The sequence below is a fragment of the Humulus lupulus genome, chromosome 3 (genome assembly GCF_963169125.1).
Source record: "Humulus lupulus chromosome 3, drHumLupu1.1, whole genome shotgun sequence".
NCBI lineage: Eukaryota > Viridiplantae > Streptophyta > Magnoliopsida > Rosales > Cannabaceae > Humulus > Humulus lupulus.
In genome coordinates, this window is record NC_084795.1 from 283,232,710 (window position 1) to 283,258,995 (window position 26,286).

The 26,286-nt window shown below is 37.2% G+C and overlaps 2 protein-coding genes across 2 annotated transcripts; both read left to right on the forward strand.

Moving 5' to 3' along the window:
• Positions 1 to 1,290: 1,290 nt before the first annotated feature.
• On the forward strand, positions 1,291 to 6,385 carry LOC133824776 (receptor-like protein 33). The gene is made up of 3 exons (XM_062257751.1): positions 1,291 to 1,654; positions 2,217 to 2,282; positions 3,579 to 6,385. Exon 3 carries the CDS (start codon positions 3,912 to 3,914, stop codon positions 6,051 to 6,053), a length of 2,142 nt encoding a protein of 713 aa, XP_062113735.1. The 5' UTR covers positions 1,291 to 1,654; positions 2,217 to 2,282; positions 3,579 to 3,911; the 3' UTR covers positions 6,054 to 6,385.
• Positions 6,386 to 8,652: 2,267 nt separating this feature from the next.
• Positions 8,653 to 10,968, forward strand: LOC133825843 (receptor-like protein 6). Its single transcript, XM_062258737.1, has one exon. The coding sequence runs from the start codon at positions 8,653 to 8,655 to the stop codon at positions 10,966 to 10,968; it is 2,316 nt and encodes a 771-aa protein (XP_062114721.1).
• The last annotated feature ends 15,318 nt before the right edge of the window (positions 10,969 to 26,286 follow it).

Sequence of the window (26,286 nt, forward strand, 5' to 3'; positions counted from 1 at the left end):
ATTTATAAATTTAAAAACTTAATAAAAAAATTCAAGTATTATTTTGCTAATCTCAATAGTTCTTAGAATGATTATGCTAACCATGTTGTCATCCAGTTTCTTGATTTTTTTTGTGTATTAGTATTTTCTTGTTCTAATATTATTTATTTGCAAATATACCCATCATGCAAATTATCTCATTTTACCTAATAGTCCTCTCTTTTTAAGTTACTTTATTATCACTTAAAAATTTATCAGCTTAAATAGTTTATTTATTTATTTACATTTTTTTTAAAGAAAAGGACAATAATTCTTTATTAAGTTAAATCATTTGCTTCAATTTCTTGAAAGAAAAGCAAAGATCTATCATTGCAATTTTCTAAGAAGAGAAATTACATCTTCAACAAACAAATAAGTATACAAAAGGATCTTAATTTTTTTTTCAATTAATTTTTCAAACCAACCTCAAAGGGAAGAAAACAATAAATTAAATATATTAATTTAGTAATAGTAATATAAATTAGATTATAAGAGCCATGACTTATACATATGTAGCGACAATTAACAAAAATAACAAAACTAAACCAATTTTTTTAATAATCATATTATATTATTGTAAATTATTCTTATGATTTTATATAATAATAAATGTCATTTTATATTTTGCATTCTTAAAAATATTATTTTAAAAACTAGAAATACAATATAAAACAATTAAAAAAATCTTATGAAATTCTGAAAATTACTATGTATCCATTTTTTGAATTTTTAGTTGAAGAATATCTTTAATTTAATTTTTTTGACAAAGTACCTACCTTTTAGTTCAACATTATTATGATGTCCTGAATTTGATTATTATTATTATTTTTATTGGGTTTATATTTTTTTGAATTTTGTATTTTTTTAATTATTTATTTGGACTCTGTATTTTAAAAAATTATTTTTAGATTTTATATTTTGTAAAATAGTTCAAATAGACCTATAAACTTAATTTTAATAAAAAAAAATTGAATATAACAACATTTATTTTAACTATAATGATTTTATTTTTGTTCTTAATTGTTAGTTTGGTGACTTATTTGTGATTTTAGTTGAGAAAATTTTAACGAAAATCGAGTTTAAGGTTCTATTTGAATAATTTTATAAAATACATAATATAAAAAATAATTTATCAAAACACATGTACAAACAATTAATAAGTTAAGTTTCAAATTAAATTATTTTACTTGTTTTTATAAAAATTAAACAAAAGTTTAGGAATATATATGTAATTTTGAAAAGTTTCTCGATTGGTTGAAGTTGGAGCACGCGCTGGGTTGGTAGATCAGATCCCCTTCCTTGTTCCGTTCTGTTCAATGGCTTTTTGACATTTTTGGTACTCTCAACGTCTGTCACCTAACCCATTTTCAGTGTGCTGTGCTAACAAACCAGTGGAGAAACCGAGGGAAATCCACTATTACCGTAATCCCACCTATAAGTCTTAAAAAAAAACCAAACAAATTTGCCCATTTTGCTATTTTCTCCACTACCCATTTCTTGGCTCAGCTTAAAGATTTGGTTTTGATTCAATGGAGTTTTTAGACAGTGGATTCCCAGCTCCTTGTGGGTGCAGCTGTAGCTGTTCTTGCTATTGGGGTTGGTGCTGTTTTCCTCTTTTCTTCCAGGAAACCCAAAGGTTCACTCCAATCTCCATTGTTGACTTTCATTAAGATTGGTTTCTCTTCGGTTTTGCTAATTTTTGCTTCTGGGTATTTGACATCTTTTAGAGGTTGTCTTTTGTGGTATTTTAATTGGGTTTTTTATGGTATGGTTGAGTAGTTGTTGTTCTAGAGATTTATTCTGGTAAAGGTTCGTGCTTGATGCACAATTATCTTAAAAGAAGCTTCTTTTGGGTTTCCATTGCTCTGATTAGTCTGTTGAAAAGCAAAATAAGTTCTTTTTAAAATTGTATTTTTCAAGTTGAGATATAACAGGTTGGTGGGTTTGCATTGTATATTTCCTGGTTCTTGTATTGCTTAGCTCATAAATATTATAGTGTCTCTATTAAACCAATGTGAATTGGAATATTAGTTTCTTTCTCATTTGGAAATTTGGTTCAAAGTTCGACCTTATCTGCTTCGATAAGATTTTTGTTTATCTCTGTTGATATTTATGAATATGCAGTCTTACATCGTATTGTGTAATTAGGCTGGTTTCTATTTAATTTGATCAAATTATCCCTTTTCGGAATTGTGCAGGAAGAGTTGGATGGTCTAGCAACTAACTACCCTGAACAGTTTAAAGTCTACTATGTATAGAATCAGGTAATTACTCTGAACAAAAACAATAAATTGCTTAGTCAATGTTTAGTTATGTTTCTTCTGTTTTGGAATATATTGAGAACATATTGATCAACATTCTTTCTAAGTTGTTTTCGTTTTTTCTAAGTATTTCAATATCAAATCCACAATTGAAACTGCATCAAATGCACCAAGCATATCTAATGATTCATGAACATAGCATTTCAACATAGGAGATCCTCTCTCTTTTATGTATCGATAATTTTTAACACTATGTCATCCATTTTTTACAACAGAAATTTAGAATAAACACAATATCAAACAAGATTTATTTAATTTATGAACAAAACACATACATACAATCACATAAATATACGACTGAATTAAACAGAAAAATTAAGAAAATATACCTCTTAAATGAGTCCAAATATAATGCTCTTCCAAGTCACCACCAAATCCACAAAGTCTCTCAAATCACATATGTCTTCTTCACTTTTTGATAAAGAATAATCGGGGTATGAAAGATTAACATGTCTTCTTCACTTTTTGATAAAGAATAATCGGAGTATGAAAGATTAACATGTCTTCTTCACTTTTTGATAAAGAATAATCGGAGTATGAAAGATTAACATGTCTTCTTCACTTTTTGATAAAGAATAATCGGAGTATGAAAGATTATCAACTTCCAAGAACTTCCAAGATTATCAAGACTTCACTTCCCTACTCATACGGCAGACGACTTCACTTCCCTACTCATACGGCAGACGACTTGTTATATTCTCAGAGTCCATAGTATAATGACAAAAGCTTTTCTTCCTAAACATAGCAGAGACAAATTCTTGAAGAGCCACTTGAGAGTTGAGACATAGTTGAACTGTTCTGCTACTCAACTCATTAGGATATATCACATTCAAAACTACTTGTCTTTGCTACTCACCTCATTAGGATACATACATATACATATGTATACAACTTGACTGGATCAACGTGACAAAGGACATATGTGACTTATAACACTGGGAATTTATCATCCACACAATAACAAAATCTTTTTTTTAAAAAAAATAAAATCAGTGATAATTTCACCTTGCAAATTGTCATATTCTGACAGCCCATAGGTATAATGGCAAAAGCTTTTCTTCCTATATATACCTGAGCTAAAGTCTAAGTGTGAAACATATAAAATAACAATACAGATATTATATATTTATATATATGATGGGATCATCATTGCCTTGCTTCATTTTCTCTAGCTTTCTTTATAATCTCATATATATTCTTGTCTTTCTGAATTTACTGTTGTCTTTCTCTTTCTCGCAGCCATCTTGCCATGATGACGAAAGGACTTCCTTGTTGCAATTTAAAGAAAGCTTCATTATCAGCAAGTCTGCTTCTCGTCGTAATACTTCTGCATATCCAAAGGGTACCTTATGGACACATGAAGATGAGACAAGAAATTGCTGCTTGTGGGATGGTGTTGAGTGTGATGAGAAGACGGGCCATGTGACCGGACTTGATCTCGGCAGCAGCTTTCTCTATGGCACCATCGACTCAAACAGCACCCTCTTCAACTTGCTTCACCTCCAGAGGCTCAATCTTTCAGACAACCATTTCAATCACTCTCAAATACCCACTGCTGTCAAGCGGCTTTCTATGCTCACCAGTCTCTCGCTAGTTGACTCTGTCATCTCTGGTCAAATTCCCTCAGAAGTTTCGACACTTTCCAAATTGTCAGCTCTTTATTTGTGCCAAAATATTGATCCAATTTCTGGAAAAAATCTATTGGAACTGAAGAATCCCAATTTGGAGAGCTTTATTTCAAACTTGACAAGCCTTGAAGAGCTTTGTCTCAGTCAAGTTTACATATCATTAACACTGCCTAAGTCGCTGGCGAATTTAACTTCTTTGACAAAGCTATACTTGAGGGATTGCGAACTGAAAGGTGAATTTCCAGTCAATATTTTTCAACTGCCAAAATTACAAGACCTCAGTGTGCGGTTTAATAAAGATCTTAGTGGAAGATTGCCTGCGGTACTTAACGAGAGAAGTTCTCTTAAAAAATTGTTTTTGACTGGCACTAGCTTTTCTGGTGAACTACCTTTTGAGAAACTTGCTTCTTTGAGTTGGTTGGAAGTTTGCGACTGCAACTTTTCAGGAGCGATTCCAAATTCCATAGGTAAGCTGAAGCAGCTCACTTTTCTAGACCTTTCTCACAATAATTTTTCTGGACAAATCTCTTCTTATTTGTCAAACCTCACCCAACTCAACCTTTTATGCCTTCAATTTAATCATTTTAGTGGCCCATTTCCTATGCCAATATTCTCGAAACTCATGAACTTGGAATTGCTTTTCATAGCTTATAATAATTGGACAGGCATAGTAGAATTTGACATGTTCAAAGGCCTCAAAAACCTCAATGCCATTTCACTATCAGATCTCAAACTCTCACTACCTCATATAAATGAAACATTTCCACAATTGAGAACAGTAGAATTGATGTATTGCAATTTAAGAAAGTTTCCTGAATTTCTTAGGCATCAGAAAAGAATAAAGAGATTATTTCTTGATGGAAACCATATTGGTGGTGGAATACCAGAATGGTTGCTAAATATAAGCAGAGAAACATTGAGAATTTTATCTCTTTCTACAAACTCCCTAACAGGGGAACTTTCACCTACAACTTGCAAACTTAGTTCTCTTATCATTCTTGACTTGTCCCATAATAAGCTGAAGGGTAAACTTCCCAATTGTTTCGGTAGGTTTAGTAAGTCATTATCTTTATTAAGTCTCACAAACAACTCTTTTTCTGGCAATATTCCAAAATTTACTGAGGGAAACCAACTGAAGCATATTAATTTAAGTTATAATCTCTTTGAAGGGAAGTTATCGCAATCACTTACAAATTGTAAGATGCTTGGACACCTCAATGTCGAAAGCAATAAGCTCAATGATGTGTTCCCTTATTGGTTAGGGACTCTTCCAGAGTTAATAATTCTAAACCTGCGAGCTAATCAATTCCATGGAGTTATAAGGGAGCCTCGAGCAAAACTTCATTTCCCTAAGTTGCGTATAATTGATATATCTTATAATAACTTCATTGGTAAATTGCCGCTCAAATACATCCAGAGTTGGAATGCCATGACTAGTACAAGTGTTGAAAACTTTGGTTATTTGACATCACTATTCTTCAATTTCCCAACACCCCTTGACTCCGTCGGTAAGCAAGCTGTTAAATTCCAAACTATGCTATCAATAAAAGGCATACATAGGCAGTTTGATGAGATCCAAAATATTATTGCAGTCATAAACTTCTCCAACAATAAGTTTAATGGAGAAATTCTTGAAGTCATTGGAAACCTAAAAGGATTGTATGCCCTTGATTTATCCAAAAATAGTCTCAATGGTAGCATACCCTCTTCATTGGGAAATCTAGCCAAGCTTGAATCCTTAGACCTTTCTCAAAATGAGCTTTCGGGGCAAATCCCTTCTGAACTAGCCCAACTTTTTTTTCTTCAATACTTCAATGTTTCATACAACCACCTCTCAGGGTCTATACCACAACAAAACCAATTAACCACCTTTGGGAGTAGTTCCTTTGAAGGAAACTTGGGATTATGTGGCATTCCATTGCCAAACTTGTGTGGAAACTCTGAAGCATTGAAACCACCACTGATTGAAGATGAACAACAAGAAGAGTCGAGTTATCTTTTTCAATTTGGTTGGGAAGTTGTGGTAATAGGATATGGATGTGGATTTTTAGCTGGATTATTCATAACGAAAATTGTGATCCCTTGAAATGCATACTGGTTTATGTAAACGTTTGGAATAGTAAGTTAAAGCAAGAAGGAGACAAAAGTGGTGATGTTGAAAGTTGTGTTTTATAATCAAATGCTTTGTAATAATCTTTGCTATCTATAAATAAAGATTTAAACTTTCAATAAAAGTTTATTTTTCCTGCTTGAATATTTTATAAATATTATAAATTTTTTGTAGTTATAAAGATGTAATCTTAAACTTTATATGTAATTTTTATATACGAGTGTTGTAAAAAAAAATATATGCATGTCCTCCCAATCATAAACAAGTAATAATAGTGAAAGTAAAGTTTGATCCTATGAAGACTGTAATATTCGATTTTGTTAGTAAGGGGTATTTTGGTAATTTTACAAAGAGTATTCTAAGCTTTTAGCCTTCTACCCAAGAACATATATGATTTTTGCTTTGGAGACATGTTTGGCTCTCGGCTCGCCAATTTTCTGAATCTCCCAAATCTGATTGCACCATTGCATTCACTACCCTTTCAATCTGGAAACTACCAAGTCTCGTTCATTTCCAAGCAAAATTGAAGATATTTACGAAAATGCAACTACCGAACAAACTAGACATTAGCATGGACCATCGCGTGCGCATCTAACCGAGCACCAACCCAGTTTATAACATGCCCTCAAGACCGGCATGTTGCACCAATCATAACACTGTAATCTTTGGTATAGAGAAATAGTTCACTGCAATATTCAAGGAAACCTCTCAAAGAGGGAGCAAGCAGAGGGTAGGAACAACTAATGGTGATGCATTTGCTTCAAAACTAAGATACAAAATGAGAAAGAAAATAATTTACAGGGAAAATTTATAAACTAGCAATCTACCAACCAGATAATAAACACACCATCAAAATAGTCAACGATACCATAAAAATTTTAGACACTCCAAAACAGAACCCATTATTGTTGATTTTGTTTCTGCATATCATAATAATGATGGTTAAACTTTATAATCAAATACTTTTACAAGCAAACTATTCAGCTTGTATATAAAAAACAGAATTGAAAAATCTGGAATATATTGAGAACATATTGATCAATATATTGAAAAATCTGGAACCATTCATTCTTTCTAAGTATTTGACTTATCCTTAGACCTATTGTTTAACTTAAACGACTCCATTGTTTATGAATGTCTATCCTAGTTCTCTTTTCATTAAAGGAATGTTAAGAATTTTTAGACAATCTGAAGTGCATCTTGGAAAACAGACTACTGTTGAGTTTGGCATTATTGCTTTTTTTTTCCACTCTAAATCTATGTTATCATTATTCTTCTTCTTTTCTCTCTCTCTTTTATATTTTATTTTATCTTTGGTTATTTGTTTCTGTTGAATGTGAATTTCATATTGTAGTTGTTGTATTGATCTTGTATTTAATCAATATAATAAAATACAAAAAAATAGGATCATGTTACTCTCAAAGAGAAAAAACAACAACATTACAAAAAATTGTTCCACTCTCTGCTTAATTCCAGAAAAGATTGTTCAATAACATTACAAACAATAACATAACTATAGGCATTCAAATTAAAAGAATAATTACAACCAAAATCTATCAACCTTAACAAAACACAAACTTGAATATCAAATCCACAATTGAAACTGCATCAAATGCACCAAGCATATCTAATGATTCATGAACATAGCATTTCAACATAGGAGATCCTCTCTCTTTTATCTATCGATAATTTTTAACACTATATCACCCATTTTTTACAGCACAAATTTAGATATTCTACACCAAAATAAAACATTACAGGAGCTATTTATTAATTCTTAAACCAATCTGGGAAACAAACACAATATCAAACAAGATTTATTTAATTTATGAACAAAACACATATATACAATCACATAAATATATGACTGAATTAAACAGAAAAATTAAGACAATATACCTCTTAAATGAGTCCAAATATAATGCTCTTCCAAGTCACCACCAAATCCACAAAGTCTCTCAAATCACATATGTAATAATTAACATGTCTTCTTCACTTTTTGATAAAGAATAATCGGAGTATGAAAGATTATCAACTTCCAAGAACTTTGTGGAAATTTTAAATTGTTCAAGACTTCACTTCCCTACTCTTACTGCAGAAGACTTCATTTCCCTACTCATACGGCAGACGACTTGTTATATTCTCACAGTCCATAGTATAATGACAAAAGCTTTTCTTCCTAAACATAGCAGACACAAATTCTTGAAGAGCCACTTGAGAGTTGAGACATAGTTGAACTGTTCAAAACTACTTGTCTTTGCTACCACCTCATTAGGATATACATACATATACATATGTATACAACTTGACTGGATCAACGTGACAAAGGACATATGTGACATATAACACTGGGAATTTATCATCCACATAATAACAAAATCTTTTTTTTAAAAAATAAAATCAGTGATAATTTCTCCTTGCAAATTGTCAAATTCTGACAGCCCATAGGTATAATGGCAAAAGCATTTCTTCCTATATATAGCTGAGCTAAAGTCTCAGCAGCTCTGGAAGTGTGAAACATATAAAATAACAATACAGATATTTATATATATATATATATATGATGAGATCATCAATGCCTTGCTTCATTTTCTCTAGCTTTCTTTATAATCTCATATATATTCTTGTCTTTCTGAATTTCCTGTTGTGTTTCTCTTTCTCGCAGCCATCTTGCCATGATGACGAAAGGACTTCTTTGTTGCAGTTTAAAGAAAGCTTCATTATCAGCAAGTTTGCTTCTCGTCGTAATACTTCTTCATATCCAAAGGTTTCCTCATGGACACACGAAGCTGAGACAAGAAATTGCTGCTTGTGGGATGGTGTTGAGTGTGATGAGAAGACGGGCCATGTGATCGGACTTGATCTCAGCAGCAGCTTTCTCTATGGCACCATCGACTCAAACAGCACCCTCTTCAACTTGCTTCACCTCCAAAGGCTCAATCTTTCAGACAACCATTTCAATTACTCTCAAATACCCACTGCTGTCAGGCGGTTTTCTATGCTCACCAGTCTCTCGCTAGTTGACTCTGTCATCTCTGGTCAAATTCCCTCAGAAGTTTCGGAACTTTCCAAATTGTCTGCTCTTTATTTGTGTCGTAATGTTGATCCATTTTCTAGAGAAAATCTATTGGAACTGAAGAATCCCAATTTGGAGAGCTTTATTTCAAACTTGACAAGCCTTGAGGAGCTTTGTCTCAGTAATGTTTATATATCGTCGACACTACCTAAGTCGTTGGCAAATTTAACTTCTTTGACAAGGCTATACTTGAAGGATTGCGAACTGAAAGGTGAATTTCCAGTCGATATTTTTCAACTGCCAAAATTACAAGATCTCAGTTTGCGGTATAATAAAGATCTTAGTGGAAGATTTTCTACGGTACTTAACGAGAGAAGTTCTCTTAAAAGGTTGTTGTTGTCACACACTCGCTTTTCTGGTGAACTACCTTTTGAGAAACTTGCTTCGTTGTGTAGGTTGGATGTTGGAGGTTGCAACTTTTCTGGAGTGATTCCAAATTCCATAGGTAAGTTGAAACAACTCACTTATCTAGACCTTTCTGACAATAATTTTTCTGGACAAATCTCTTCGTATTTGTCAAACATCACCCAACTCTACTTCTTAATCCTTCAATTTAATCATTTTAGTGGCCCATTTCCTATGCCAATATTCTCGAAACTCGTGAACTTGGAATTTCTTTCCATAGCTCATAATGATTGGACAGGCACTGTAGAATTTGACATGTTCAAAGGCCTCAAAAACCTCATTGGCATTTCGCTATCACATCTCAAACTGTCACTCCCTCATATAAATGAAACATTTCCACAATTGACAGGACTAGGTTTGATGTATTGCAATTTAAGAAAGTTTCCTGAATTTCTTAGGCATCAAAAAATAATGAAGACGTTAAATCTTGAAGGTAACCATATTGGTGGTGGAATACCAGAATGGTTGCTAAATATAAACAGAGAAACATTGAGTATTTTCTCTCTTTCTACAAACTCCCTAACCGGGGAACTTTCACCTACAACTTGCAAACTTAGTTCTCTTATCATGCTTGACTTGTCCCATAATAAGCTGAAGGGTAAACTTCCCAATTGTTTCGGTAGGTTTAGTAAGTCATTATCTTCATTAAGTCTCACAAACAACTCTTTTTCTGGCAACATTCCAAAATTTCCTGAGGGAAACCAACTGAAGCTTATTGATTTAAGTTATAATCTATTTGAAGGGAAGTTATCACAATCACTTACAAATTGTAAGATGCTTGGACACCTCAATGTCAAAAGCAATAAGCTCAATGATGTGTTCCCTTATTGGTTAGGGACTCTTCCAGAGCTGATAATTCTAAACCTGCGAGCTAATCAATTCCATGGAGTTATAAGGGAGCCTCGAACAAAACTTCATTTCCCTAAGTTACGTATAATTGATATATCTTATAATAATTTCATTGGTAAATTGCCGCTCAAATACATCCAGAGTTGGAATGCTATGACTAGTACAAGTGTTGAAAACTTTGGTTATTTGACATCATTATCCATCAATTTACCAGGATACTTGAACTTCGCGGGTAAGCCAGTTTTTTATTTCCAAACTATGCTATCAATAAAAGGCATATATAGGAATTTTGATGAGATCCAAAATATTATTGCACTCATAAACTTTTCCAACAATAAATTTAATGGAGAAATTCTTGAAGTCATTGGAAACCTAAAGGGATTGTATGCCCTTGACTTATCCAAAAACAGTCTCAATGGTAGCATACCCTCTTCATTGGGAAAACTAGCCAAGCTTGAATCCTTAGACCTTTCTCAAAATGAGCTTTCGGGGCAGATCCCTTCTAAACTAGCCCAACTCTTTTTTCTTCAATACTTCAATGTTTCATACAACCACCTCTGAGGGTCTATACCACAGCAAAACCAATTAATTACCTTTGAGAGTAGTTCCTTTGAGGGAAACATGGGATTGTGTGGCATTCCATTGCCAAACTTTTGTGGAAACTCTGAAGCATTGAAACCACCACTGGTTGAAGATGAACAGCAAGAAGAGTCGAGTTATCTTTTTAAATTTGGTTGGCAAGTTATGGTGATAGGATATGGATGTGGATTTATAGCTGGATTATTCTTAGCGAAAATTGTGATCCCTTGAAATGCATACAGGTTTGTATAAACATTTGGAATAGTAAGTTAAAGCAAGAAAGAGAGAAAAGTGGTGATGTTGAAAGTTGTGTTTGTTTTATAATCAGATATTTTGTAATAATCTTTGCTATCTATAAATGAAGATTTAAACTTTCAATAAAAGTTTGTTTTTCCTGCTTGAATATTTTATCAATATTATAAAAAATTTGTAGTTATAAAGATGTAATCTTAAATTTTAGATGTAATTTTTATATATGAATGTTGTAAAAAAAATATACGCAAGTCCACCCAATCTTAAACAAGTAATGATAGTGAAAGTAAAGTTTGATCCTACGAAGATTGTAATATCTGCTTCTGTTAGTAAGGAGTATTTTAGTAGTCTAGCAAAGAGTCTTTTGAGCTTTTGGCCTTCTACCAGGAAAATATATAATTTTTTCTTTGGAGACATATTTAGCTCTCGACTCGTCAATTTTTTTAATCTCCCAAATCCGATTGCACCATTACGTTCACTGCCCCTTCAATATGGGAACTACCAAGTCTCATTCATTTCTGAGCAATATTGAAGATATTTACGAAAATACCATTATCACACAAACTAGGCATCAACATGCACTATCGCATGCGCATCTGACCAAGCACCATCCTAGTTTGTAACATGCTCTCAAGGTCGGCCAGCATGTTACACCAATCATAGCATTGTAATCTTTAGTAGAGAGAAATAATTCACTAGAAATTTTGAAATTAAATGGGCTTCATGGGCTTCACTTGATGCTGAAGCTCGTATATATAGATCACAAGTTGGTTGCTTTCTTGACATAACTTTCTTCAATTTCTTTATATGAATTTGTGGAAACCCTTTGCATAACAAAGTTACAAAATTGGAGTCAACAATAATATGTAAGAAAAATTCCAATATGTGGGCTTCATGATTTGATTTGACTTAAGTTATAAAGATAGTGTTGCAGGCACTAAACCATATTAATATATTTAATTGATGGAAGACTAAATTAGACATATAAGAAGATTTAGTAGTGGATTAATTGTCTCCTTTTCATATGTTCAATCTCTTTCTCTATTTTTATTATTTGGTTGTTGTTTTTTTATCTTATGTATTAGGTCTTATTTGGACGATGGGTTTTAGAAAAAAATTTATGAGAAAAAAAATAGAGGAAAATATTTTCTACAAATTTGATTAGAGATTTTTTTTAATATTTTATTTTTTGTAGATATTTATAATTGTTGTAAATTTTAAAAAATTATATTACATTTAAATTTTAATTTTTCTAGAAAAAAATTCTTAATTTATTTATTCAATCCAAATATGAAAAAATGGAATCATTTGAATTTCATTTTTTTCCATCTTAAAATACATAATACATGATCCAAACAAAGCCTTCAATAGAGTATGATATTATGAATCTAATAGAAACATGTCTTTATCATTTTTTTTTTTAGTATTTTTTGGACGATTGTATTATCTTTACATGTTAAAGTATTATTTAATTATCAATATTCTTTTTTGTTAAAAACATGTACTAAATTCACAACTTAATTTTATAAATCTTTGTAACAATCATGTTAAATAAATTTATAAATATATATATATATATATGTAAATGTTAGTTACAAAAATAAACTTTTGGTTGTGAAATTAGTTTTGTAAATTGTTGTTACAAAATTGTAAAACTTGTTTAAAAAAATAGTGTATTTCACCACTATATATATTCAATAAAGTGTTTTATAAATAATGAATATCTTAAATTTATATTTTTAAGTTATATAGCATAAATATGAATGTTCCTGCAATTTGTTGGTACAATATTGTAATAATATGGAAAAGTATAATATTTTTATGTATATTCTGATTATGATTTCTTAACTATTAAATATTTTCGTAAATGTTAGTTACAAAAATATATTTCTTAGTTATAAAACTAGATTTGTAAAATATTGTTACAAAAATAAAAAATTTAATTACGAATTTGTTTGTAAGTTTTATTTAAAAAAAAAATCTATAATTCTATAACTGATTTTGTAAATATTATTTACAAACATGTAACAGATATTTACAAGTTTGTAACAGATATTTACTAGTTTGTAAACGTTGATCACAAAAAAATTGTATTTTCCAGCTTTTATTTATGATTTTGCCACCCCATATTTACAATTTTGTTATGCCGTGTTTTTATCTAAAAATTCCTTATTTTTGTAATGCACCATATTTTTCAGATTTTTTTTTAACTTTTAATGCATTTTTGTAGATTACCCTACATTCTATACAGTTTCTTCTTCTCAAAGTCTTTGTTTAAAGAAAAAATTACATCTGGCAATCTATAATTGATTTTATTTACAAACTTAACATAAAAAAATTTAATTACAAAAATAACTTTTTTTATACTACATATAAAACATTTAATTGTCTCTCTTCTCCATAACTTCAAAAAAAATTATGGCCACACGGTTGATCATTTTGTCTCATGAGTGGTACCATCACTCTTCAATATGGTCATTTTGATATGTTGGAAGCATATATTTCTCGTCGTCACTGAAATCAAAAGTAACCACTTGGTTGCTTATAAATACCTATTAGATATTGATTAGTAACTTTTATACAAAAAAAATTATTTTAGTTAATTAACTCCAAGCTTAATTTCAAAATTTAGTTAATTAGTTTATGTTATGTATGAAAAATAACTTTTTAGGAGTAACTTCAAGTTTATGTTATGAAAAAATGACCAATTGATATCATTTTCTATTAAGCTGTTGACGCCGTTTTTCGTCAACAGTGAAAGAAGAGCACAAAAACAATAATCAGTAATGGCCAATAAAAATATGATAAAACAAACGAGATTTTTTACGTGGTTCAGCAGTTAAATCTGCCTAGTCCACGAGTCTTTGTTATTAAACTTAAGATGATCTCTGAAAATTCTTCAAGGATGAATTCTCCAGAGTTGTCTCTCAAGATCACAAAAATTCCCTCCTTTACAATGGTGCATGACCTCTCTATTTATAGAGAAGATTTCAGAATACTATCCCACGTATTACGGGAAGTTATTTTGTATATGCAAATAAATTAAATGGCATTAAAAGCCTGCAATCCGATATACAAAGAAACATCCCCTGAAGATCAGGGGGCGTATAACTGAACAATTAATATCCCCTAATTATATGGGATTTATAGCAATCAATGTAGACCGTGTCTCTTATTGATGATTCGTAAAGATATTCAAAATCATTATCTTATATCGCCAAAGCCCCATTCACCCAGGCCTCTTATCGGCTTTCGAGCTATATCATCTTCCCGAGATCACATGACTTCGAGCTCATACTTGTGTCAGGCTCGGAGCCCCTGATCCAAGGCCCTCCTGAAAGCAGACGTACTTCAGTGCCAGCCTTTCGAGCTTGTGAGGATCTCGAGGTAACTATCTTCGAAGTCGCCTCTGCTTCGCAGGCCTGATGCCTAGGCTTCGGATGTGTTCCAGATATTACGAGTCCATTTATGAATCCAGCTTTCGAGGTCACAATTTTCATGGCTCGAAATCTGGGTGTAACATTTTGCCCCCTCAAAAGTATTTGTTCGAATCCTATGAGAAGGAAACTTTTGAACTACTTCCTTCGGGAACCGCACCGTCACATACTTGAGAATGGACACGTGTCAGTTGGGCATTTGCCCATTCGGGGTACTCGAGTACCTTGGAAATCTGCCCACGATCGTTCGTCTGCCACCTTTTCTGGTACCATCATATCATTACTCCCTATCCGTTGGATTTTACAAGGGTTTTTTTCAATGGCTCAGATTAATCCCCTTTTACCATCTATATATAAGGCCCCAGTCATCGTCTTTCTTTTATTTTGCGTTCATCAGAAGAAAGAAAAGAAGCAAAACCAGAAACTATCCATGAGAACTTTTTGCTTGTGCATGTTTTCTCAGCCGAAGAAACAGAGGACCGCCGGTTTGTTCGAGACCGTGAGCTCATATCTGCAGCCTCTCCTTCAATCGACAATTTTTCTGCAATCGCCATCATTGTGTAAGTACCTGATTGTCTTTTTATTTTCCATTATGCCAGTTTCTGTCTATATTGTTCTTGTTATTTCTGGGAATGCGCTGATATATTTTCTTAGTATGATACGCTAGGAAATTTTTTACTGATAGAATTTCACGTTTAAGTCTCCATACTAGGTTTAAGTCACTGGTTCCAAATCCAGTTTTGGTGTAGAACAAGGTATTTTTTTCTGGATTTTAAAAGGCATATCTTGCACACCAAGATATCGGGTATAAATTCTTGGTTTTAAAGAACGCACGATACCCAAGATTACCTTTTCTGAATAACCACCACCCTTTTTCCCCTGAAATTTCGGGATTTTCAAAAAAAATTGTCCACTCTCCTCTTTTTTCTCATAGAATACACGTTCTGACTCTCAATTGGAGTCTTAGTATCGAGCTCGTTACATTCTTAGCATTCTCCGAGCTGGTCTTGTCAAGCTCGTAATTCTCGAACCCTTGCATGCATGGCCCTCAGCATTTTTTCTTTCTCACTAGATGTCACAAAATCTGGAAAGACGATGGGGATCGTTGCTAGCAATCCCTTACTTGCCAAAAACCTCGAGCCCAGAATTGTTGTTTGCTCGGAATCAACGTTTGATTCGTGAGTACGATCTCGCGCGTGAACAGGAGGATATTCGAGCTCACTATCGCCGCCAAATTGACGAGGTCATAGAGAAGAAGAGGAGAACCCTTCGAGAGGCTCTTTATCCAGAACTCGATTCTGGACCCAGGCCGATTCCCCTCGACCCTAAATTAAAAGTGACCGTTGTGTATAGTCCGGGAGAGCTCCAATTCTCGCTGATGGGTGAGCCTTCTACCTCGCAACCAAGGAGAGAAGTCTTTGAGGCCGAGCACTACTGGAGCTCGGTTACCTCACTAGGCCAGATAACTGACATCCTGGCCTTCCACGGTCTTAGGCTATCAAGCACCCTAAGGTGTCGGGCCCCTACCTCCAGCGAGCGAAGCTGCTATGCTCCAGGTGCTGGAAACCCCGATGACAGGCTGAGGTATGGGGCTTGGAGTCAGGAGCATATGAAGGCATGAGCGTTACTGCCTTTGAAGTCATTTTTCAAGGACTTCACGGACTTTGTTGGGCTGGCTCCATTCCAGCTCAACACCAATTCTTACAGGGTTCTGTCTGCCCTGAGGTCGCTATACCACGAGCTGAAGTGGCAAGGGCCTTCCCCAAAGGAGATTTTGTATCTCTTTTGTCTGAAAAGCAATCCCTCCCGAGCTCGGGGAGGGGAGGGCTTCTACTATCTCTCGAGCTACCCCAAAGAGAAAAAGGTGTTTGAGGATCTTCCTAATCATCCACCTGACTCTAAGAAAGCCTTCTTCTGGACAGATGGCTTGTCCCCGTCTCGATGCTACTCATTCAGACAGATTTGTAAGTATTCCAACCTTATTTATCTCTGTGCTTGGGCTTTTATTTGTAAGTCCGTACTTAGTTGAAATGTCTTATTTTCCAGCCAATTTTCACCGTCCTACTCCCGACGACGCAATTAAGGAGCATAGAGAGACTCTGCTCCAACTCCCTTACGGCAGGAGGTCTCTCTCATACCTTTTACATGAGAGTAAGCTCTGAGCTTGCGGGCTTTTGGGAGATGGCCAGTCCACCTCGGACTGGTCCAATAAAAAGTACGACCGTTGGGAGCAGGTGCCTTTGCCCACAGGCATCCTCCCTCCAAGGAGAGAAGTGAGGCCTCCACCCCCAGCTCGCCGAAGGAGCCCGCCATCGGGGAACGAGGCTAACGATGAAGCCTCGAGTTCAGACTCAGTGATCAAGGTACAGTCATCCTTAGCTCGAAAATGTGGTCCCCCACTGTAATGACCCACTAATCTAGACTTTTGGACCATTATCGTAACTATACATACAAATTCTTACTAAAAATTACATTTGCGAAAATACCATAATTTTATTGAAAAACTAGTAATAACAAGAGTTATCTTACAAAATAAATACCAAGAAGGATATGGGATCCCATAGTCTTTAAAAACAAAATATGATTTAAAATGAAAAGAATTACATAAGAAGTGCGGAAAATACATGTAAAACCATAAAAAAAAAATAGAACAAGACTACATCCTCGAATCGAATAACGCTCGGCTCCTTGACTCCATTCACCATCGATACACAATCTCCAAGCATCCATGAACCTTACCGCCACTAAAAGCTATTTTCCTACACATAAAACAAAAAGGAATGAGCCTAATGCCCAGCAAGGAAAAATCTAACACATAGTCATAAACATAATTTCATAAGAAACATAAAAAAAATTAACATAATACTTATAACATACACATACTATAATGGCCATTGTTACTTGGGGTCCCATAGACTAAGCAAGTCATATGCCCATTGGATTAGTGGGGTCCTACTAGCTAAGTAGGTCATATGCCCATAATCCTTTTAGGGTCTTGTTAGTCATATGGGTCATATGCCCAAGCCTACTTACATACATATATACATATTATAACACATTTAATAACATAAAACATAAGACATCATAAGCATACAACATATTGATTCTAGCCTATTTTCCTTACCAAAGTTACCGGGATATGTGGACAGCGTTGGGACTTTGGAACACTCCTAATAATCATTATGAAAAAGAGTGAGTCTAAAGAAGGAAAAGAGATGAAAAGGAATGGGAAGACTAAACCATTGAGAAACATGCTTACCGAAACTTATGTGCTCAAGAACTTAGATTTCCTAACCAAAATAAGAATGAGGTTAGGAGACTAAGTAGAAGGCTATGAGAAAGAAAATAACATAAAACAATGAACTAGAGTTTTGGTTTACCTCAAAGACTTGTAAGACCAATCTACACCACAACCGAAATACTATAGAATCTTACTTCCCCAAGTGTTTGATAAGCTTAAGATGATTAAGCTTATGATTTCCCCACCCAAGTGTTTAACTCTCACACTCTCCTAGCACTTGCAGCTTCTAAACTTAGAGTAAAATGTGAATAATGGCTGGGTACTAGGTCCTATTTATAGAGTTTGGGAATGTAATGATCTTAATTTTACTTGAATAAAAATAATGGCTTTTTAGGTGAAAATAATTTGAATAATCGTTCAGCAGATGCTGAAGACTCGTTCAAAAGATGCTGGACTTATGAAGAAGTTGAATGGCTGAAAGGAAAAGAATTAAAAAACGTTTGAAAATATGCTGGAGGAGGCGATATATCGCCCCCTGTAGGCGATATATCGCCTGGGCTAGTATTCCCGAGGCGACCGTGCATCGTTTCGTGTTTTCCGTATCTACGTGCTGTGATATATCGGCACACGCTGAATATTTAAACACGAAATTACACATTTTTAGCTAAGTTTGAATGGGGTAAACAGCCTTGACTAAGCCCTCAACGTATTCAAAGCTGCTGACTGACCTTTAAGCATTCAAATTTTACCCTTATTTAATTTAATCCTCAAAAATACTTAATCCTTAATCACCCATTCATAACATGTGCTTAAAATCCTATTGGTTGATATCTAAACCTTATAGTATAATAAATATAATCCTTAATATCCGTCATATTAATCAACCTTAGGTTAAAATTAATATTCTTAAACTATAGGTTAAACTTAGAAAATCTATAAGTACTACTATGAGTGTCCAAATAATCCCCGGTCTGAACCAAAAATCCACAGTTACAAAGATAACACTATACATACTATAATACTACTAAATAATTAGCTAAGTAAAGTTCTTGGACTCTACACCCACCTTATTAAAACACAAACCCGATAGGTTAGTTTTATGCCCGGATGATAGGGACCACTTCTATATATGGACTTGGGTAGATGACCAAGTTCATAGGTTTGATAGTTGGATCGGGAAGTATGACACCATGTACAGTCTGAACGAGGTGTGGGACGGGATAGCCGTCCAATATGGGACCAATGACTATAGGGACCTTTCGAGGTTAACGTCCACCTATAGGGGAGGCACTCCCCCCGCCTCTTCTGAAGATGGGGGAATTTCATGGTCCCCGAGCTCGAGCTCGGGGGAGAGTTCCAGTTAGCTTTCTTCTATCATTACTTTGTATATCTATGTGATACTGAATCACTTTATATATTATTCCCTCTTTTTGTTATGATTCTCATTGTGGCGTGATTGTGCAGGCAAGATGGATTCCGACCTTGACAACATCCTCGAGAGTGGCGGTGCCAAGAGGAGCAAGTGTCCCAGGGCGGGGTCGCAAAAGGTTGACCGGCCCACCAAAGTCCCCAAGAGGTCGAAGAAAACACCTCCTCCCCCGGCTCCGCCTGTTACGAGCTCCGTCGTGGCGCCGACTTCGCAGGCCGGTGCTTCCACCGTGGCGCCGACTTCGCAGGTCAGTGCCTTTATTATGGCCGAGCCCCAACTTCCTGTAGTGGTCCAACCAACACTTGGTCCACCTCCCAGAAAACCTTCTGCTTCTCGAGCTCACAAGATGTCAGTTTCTACTCATGTCGAGGAGTATGTAATTGACAATGCGGCTGGACCCCATGGGTCTATGCTGGGCTCAGATGTTATGTCCCGAGTCGGCCAGAGCTTCAGCAGTCTCGACGCTCCTCAATGGAAATTTTTGAACAATACCTGAGACTGCACTGCCCTCTATGAGAAGAGTATCGAGCTTGCTGCCGCGGTGAGTTTTCTCCTACTTCTTAGTTATATTTATACAGTTATGGTGTTAACGACGATTTTTCCTTTTGTCAGTCTCTTGCCGTTACTGCCCAGCTCAACTATAGGTTGAACAACGAGATCCATTCGAGCAAGTCTTATGCTCAGGAGGCGAAGGATCTTCAACTCAAAGCGAGTGACGACCTAAAGGCAGCAAATGAAAAGCTTGAGGCAGGAGCCAAGGAGCTTAAGGACAAGGCGTCCGAGCTTGAGAAGCTGAATGCTAGGCTCGCGGAGCTCGAGAAAGAGAATGCCAGGCTCGCGGAGCTTGAGAAGGAGAACACTCGGCTCCAAGAGGCTAACAAAAAGCTCGAAGAAGACCAGGCCGCTACTTTTGATATAATTGAGGGTGAAAAGGCTCGCCTCCTTGCTGAGTATAAAGAGAAGAAGGACTAGGCGGTTGATTTGGCCATGTACAGAATGTGGACCAACAACGAAGACCTGGATACCAGCTTTTTAGGTCCTCATGAGGCGAAGCTTTTGGATAAGTGGAATGCTCGGCTTGAGGTGGAAGAGGCTGCTCGGGAGGCCGCCTCCGAAGAAGCTCAGAAGGATAGTCATGCTATTCGTCCTGAGGGGTCCAGTGCTGCCGATGCTGAGAAGGCCAAGGAGACTCCTCCTTCTTGAATCTGATCTCAGGGAAATCTTATCTCGGGGCTGCGTCCCCTTATTTTTGTAACTGCTTTAATTTATGCTCGTAGGGCTGATACAATTTTTATATTAACACATATGCTTTACATTTCTTGGTTTGAAATATTTTGCACATTTTATATTAATGAATTTTTTATGTTTATTTATTCATACAAATATAGCTTGGATTTAGGCTCGAGACTCGACGCATTCATGCATCGTTTGTTCGAATCATCCGCTTCCGATCTCGTTATTTATCAAGGTCGGATATTAGTTTAACCATGAACCCGAAAGTACTTGCATGGTGTGTAATGCCAATGGTTTAGTTATATCTTATTGTTTAGTTACCTTTTCTCGTCCTCGGTTACTTCTCCGAGGTTATGAGTTCGACACTACTTTTCCTTAAGATATTACAGCCTCGATCTCGACTTATCTCGAAATAGGTTTAGGTTCCAACTTATCGTCGATTAGTTTTGGCTGGTTTGCTCCAAACCTATTAAGTTCGTGTTTGGTTTGTAATCCATACACTTATATTTTTAACCTAGTTCGCATATTTGGTTATATCCAAACATAATTGTCTTTTGAAAATTTGGTTACGTCCAAACTATCTAAGCTCGCGCATCTGGTTATATCCAAACACTTGTATGTTTTTGATAATTCGATTATGTCCAAACTATCTAAGCTCGCGCATCTGGTTATATCCAAACACTTGTATGTATTTCGTGCATGTTATTTTATTTTTTAAGCTGATGGTATATATACCAACGATGCCCCCTTAATATCCTATGAGTGTGACCATAGGTTATTAAATTAAGAGAGATTGCAAAAATAAAAAGAGACATAACATATTGAACGAAATAGATCTTTATTTGATGGAATTCAAGAGCAGATAAATTAATACAGATAGAAAATCATGGTTACAGGAAACACTTTTCTTATACTATTGGTAGTAAGGTCTTAGGTGTTCGCCATTCCATGCTCACGGTACCAGGCTCCCATCCAATCTCGCTAGCTTATAAACACCGGGCCGGATGACTGACTCTATCTGGTATGGTCCTTCCCAATTCGGCCCGAGCACACCAGCTGCTGGATCTCGTGTTGCCAAAAATATGCGTCCCAACAGCATATCTCCCACACCGAACTTTCGATCTCGAACCCTCTTGTTGAAATACCTGGTAGCTCGTTGCTGGTAGGCTGCGTTCCTCAGCTGAGCCTCGTCTCTCTTTTCTTCAATCAAGTCTAAGGTTTCTTTGAGCTGAGTGTGGTTTGAGTTTTGGTCGTAAATGTGAGTTTGGATTGTTGGAATTTCGACCTCGATAGGTAACATTGCCTCGCAACTGTATGCTAGAGAGAACGGGGTATGCCCCGTTGACGTTCGAGCTGTGGTCCTATATCCCCATAGGACTTGGGGCAATTTTTCGGGCCATCGTCCCTTCGCTTCCTCCAACTTTTTCTTTAATGAACTCTTGAGAGTTTTGTTTACAGCTTCGACCTGGCCATTCGCCTGAGGATGAGCTACTGACGAAAAACTCTTTATTATTCCGTTCTTTTCACAAAAGTTGGTAAACAAGTCGCTATCGAACTGGGTTCCGTTGTCGGATACAATCTTCCTCGGCATCCCATATTGGCATACGATGTTTTTTACCATGAAGTCAAGGACCTTTTTGGAAGTTATTGTTGCCAATGGTTCAGCCTCCGTCCACTTTGTGAAGTAATCCACAGCGACGACAGCATATTTCACACCGCCCTTGCCGGTTGGGAGAGAGCCTATGAGGTCGATTCCCCATACCGCGAATGGCCATGGGGAAGTCAACATGGTCAGCTCGGATGGTGGAGCTCGGGGAATCGTGGCGAATCTCTGGCATTTGTCGCATTTCTTCACGTACTCAAAAGAATATGTTTTAATGGTAGGTCAAAAATATCCTTGGCGTATGATTTTCTTGGATAGGCTATGCCCCCCGGTGTGATCTCCGCAGAATCCTTCATGAATTTCTTCAATGATTTTCTTAGCTTCGGGTGGAGTTACGCACCGAAGTAATGGCATGGAATACCCCCTTCTGTATAGATTTCAGTCTAAAATGGTGTAACGGGGAAGTTGGTACATTCACTTTCGAGCCTGGTTATGATCTTTTGGAAGGACTCCGGTCTCGAGATATTTAACTATCGGGGTCATCCAGGTAGGCTCGGATTCAATCATACACACGTCTTCCTCCTCTGGCTCGTTAATGCTAGGTGCCGAGAGGTGTTCTATGGGCACAACGTTTAATTCATCATTCTCTGCGGAGGTGGCGAGCCTAGCTAAGACATCAGCATTTGAGTTCCGCTCTTGGGGAACCTGTTCGATCGCATAAAAATCGAAATGCTCCAATGCGGATTTTGCCTTTTCTAAATAAGCTGCCATCCTTGTGCCACGAGCCTGGTATTCTTCCAAAATTTGATTAACCACGAGCTGGGAGTCGCTATAGCAATGTATAGCTTTAGCTTTGAGCTCTTTGGCTATACGAAGTCCCGCCAGTAAAGCCTCGTATTCGGCTTCATTATTCGACGCTTTGAAGTTAAATCTTAAGGCAGAATGAAATCTTCTCCCTGCGGGGGTAATCAAAATGACTCCTGCCCCCGATCCATTTTCATTGGATAAGCCATCGACGTAAAGTTTCCACAGCTCGTGGGCCGGGGTTATAACTTCGTCGTTGGTCATGCCAGTGCATTCTACTATAAAGTCTGCTAATGCCTGTGCCCTAATGGTCGTGCTCGGGTGGTAGGTGATCTCGAACTGCCCGAGTTCAACCGCCCATTTAAGAAGTCGACCTGAAGCCTCCGGTTTAGACAATACTTGCCTAAGTGGTTGATCAGTCAACACATGAATGGGATGCGCTTGAAAGTAGGGGCGAAGTTTACGAGATGAATGAATTAAACTGAGAACCAGCTTCTCCATCAAGGGGTATCTTGACTCTGCCCCCAGTAACCTTTTACTGATGTAGTAAAGGGGTCTTTGTACCTTCTCTTCTTCTCGCACGAGTATTGCACTTATCGCGTGTTCGGTGGTGGAGAGGTATAGGTACTGTACTTCTCCTGTAACAGGTTTTGATAAGATAGGGGGTTCTGCGAGGTGCTTTTTAAGCTTCTAGAAAGCCAGCTCGCACTCCTCCGTCCATTCAAATTTCTTACCTCCCCTCAAAAGGTTGAAAAACGGAAGACATCAGTCGTAGATTTTGAAATGAACCTACTTAGGTCCGCCATCCTGCCGGTCAAACTTTGGACATCCTTGTGCCTTCGAGGTGAGGGCATGTCAATCAAGGCCTGGATCTTATCGGGGTTGGCTTCTATTCCACGAGCATTCACGATAAAGCCCAAGAATTTTCCTAAAGATACCCCGAAAGTGCACTTCTGAGGATTCAATTTCATGTTATACTTTCGGAGCACGCCAAAGCACTCTTCGAGGTCATCAACATGGTTATTGTTAAGTTGAGACTTGACAAGCATGTTGTCAACATAAACTTCCATGTTGTTGCCTATCTGTTCTGAAAACATCATGTTCACGAGCCGCTGGTATGTGGCCCCAGCATTTTTGAGCCCGAATGGCATGACATTATAGCAGTATAGCCCCTTATCCGTTATGAAGCTCGTATGTTCCTGGTCGGGGGCATGCATGGGAATCTGGTTATATCCAGAATAGGCATCCATGAATGACATCAGGCCATGCCCCGCCGTGGCATCCACGAGCTGGTCAATCCTTGGTAATGGAAAACAATCCTTCGGGCAAGCTTTGTTGAGGTCCGAATAGTCAATACAGGTCCGCCACGTCCCATTAGGTTTTGGGACCAACACCGGATTGGCTACCCAGTCAGGGTAAAAGGCATCCCTAATGAATCGGTTTGCTTTTAACCTGTCAACCTCCTCCTTCAGTGCCTTCTTTCTATCGCCGTCCAGCTGTCTTCGCTTTTGTTGCTTCGGAGGGAAGCTTTTGTCTATATTTAGCGCGTGGCTTGCTATATTCGGACTTATTCCCACCATGTCCGAATGTGACCATGCGAAGACATCCTGGTTTTTCTTTAAAAAGAAAATTAGTTGCTATTTTGTCTCATCCTGGAGGTGTTTTCCAACCTTCACCTTTTTCGAGGGATCAGTTTCCTCGAGCTGAATTTCTTCGAGCTCTTCTAAGGGTTCGAGGTCAGCTTTCTCCTCAACCCTTGGATCGATCTCTTCATCAATCTCTAAGACTGTCCCGTCTTTACTTTGAATAATGACGAGTGCTTGTGCGCTCGTCTGTTTCTTTCCTCTCACAGAAATGATGTAGCATTCCCTCCCAACTAATTGATCTCCCTTTAATGTTCCGATGCCGCTAGGGGTCGGGAACTTAAGGGCCAGATGCCTTACTGATGAGACTGCCCTCAGCCCAACCAGGGCGGGTCTCCCGAGCAGCACATTGTAGGCTGAAGGTAGATCCACAACCACGAACTCCATCATCTTGGTTGCTGAGACCGGGTAGTCTCCCAAGGTTACGGGGAGCTCGATGGATCCCATGCAGGCGGTCCCTTCTCCTGAAAAGTCATATAAAGTAGTCGCACACGCTTTTAGGTCGCGAAGGGAGAGTCCCATCTTCTCGAGGGTTTCTTTATAGAGAATGTTAACTAAGCTCCCATTATCTATGAGAACTCGGTGGACCCTTTTATTTTCCAGCTGGAGAGTGATGACCAGCGGATCATGGTGAGGAAACTGAACACGGGACGCGTCTTCCTCAGTGAAGGTTATTGGTTGAGATTCAACCCTCTGACTTTTTGGAGCTCTAGGTTCGGGTTCGTAGGGAGACCCATCCGGAGTCTTTAGCTCGTTAACATATCTCTTTTGGGCATTTCTGCCCATTCCTGCGGGATGAGGCCCTCCCGAGATGGTTATTACACCCTCTCCATCTATCGACGGGGGCCTATCTTCTTCCCGAGTTCGAGAATTATTGTTTTGTGTGAGCTGCGACGTGGCTGCTTTCTGGCTCGCGGTCGCCTGATTAGTACTCTGGTTCTTGACATATTGTCTGAAGTAACCTCTCGAGATCAGTCCTTCGATCTCGTCTTTTAGCTGTCGACATTCATCGGTAGTATGCCCGGTGTCTCTGTGAAATCAGCAATACTTGTTGGAGTCCCTCTTGGACTTCTAATTCTCATTGGGTCCAGACGCCTAAAGGGGACCTGGTTTTCATTAGCCAGGTATATGTTCTCCCGAGACTCATTGAGCTCAGTGTACACTCTTTACACGGAGAAATATCTCTCCCCTTTCTTTTTCTTTCCTCCTTCGGCCTCGGGGTTACTCCCTTCGTTCTTTTTCCTCTTGGAAGGGTTTTCCGCAGCAGGCTTTGAAGTTGGTGGGTCCGCCGAGGTTGGGGTAGAGTTTATGTTTATCGTTGTAGTTGCAGGCTGGGAAGTCATATTAAGTGTCGACCTCGCTTCCTCTACATTGACAAACCTCTGTGCCCGCTTGTTAAACTCAGTTATGGACCTCACAGGTTTTCTTTGCATGTCGTCCCAGAGAGCATTCCCTGGCATAACTCCAGCTTGGATAGCCATTAGGTGACCGCTGTCATCCACTTTCCGAGCTCGAGCAACTTCCAAATTGAACCTCGTAAGGTAACTTTTCAATGTTTCTCCTGGCGGCTGCCGAACGTTAGTCAGGGTTGACGCCTCAGGCCTAACCCCCGTCATGGCTCTAAACTGCTTCTTGAAGTCTTTAGACAGCTGCTCCCA

Coding starts and splice junctions, on each gene's coding strand:
- LOC133824776 (XM_062257751.1), top strand. CDS start 3,912: ATGCTCACCAGTCTCTCGCTAGTTGACTCTGTCATCTCTGGTCAAATT.
- LOC133825843 (XM_062258737.1), top strand. CDS start 8,653: ATGCCTTGCTTCATTTTCTCTAGCTTTCTTTATAATCTCATATATATT.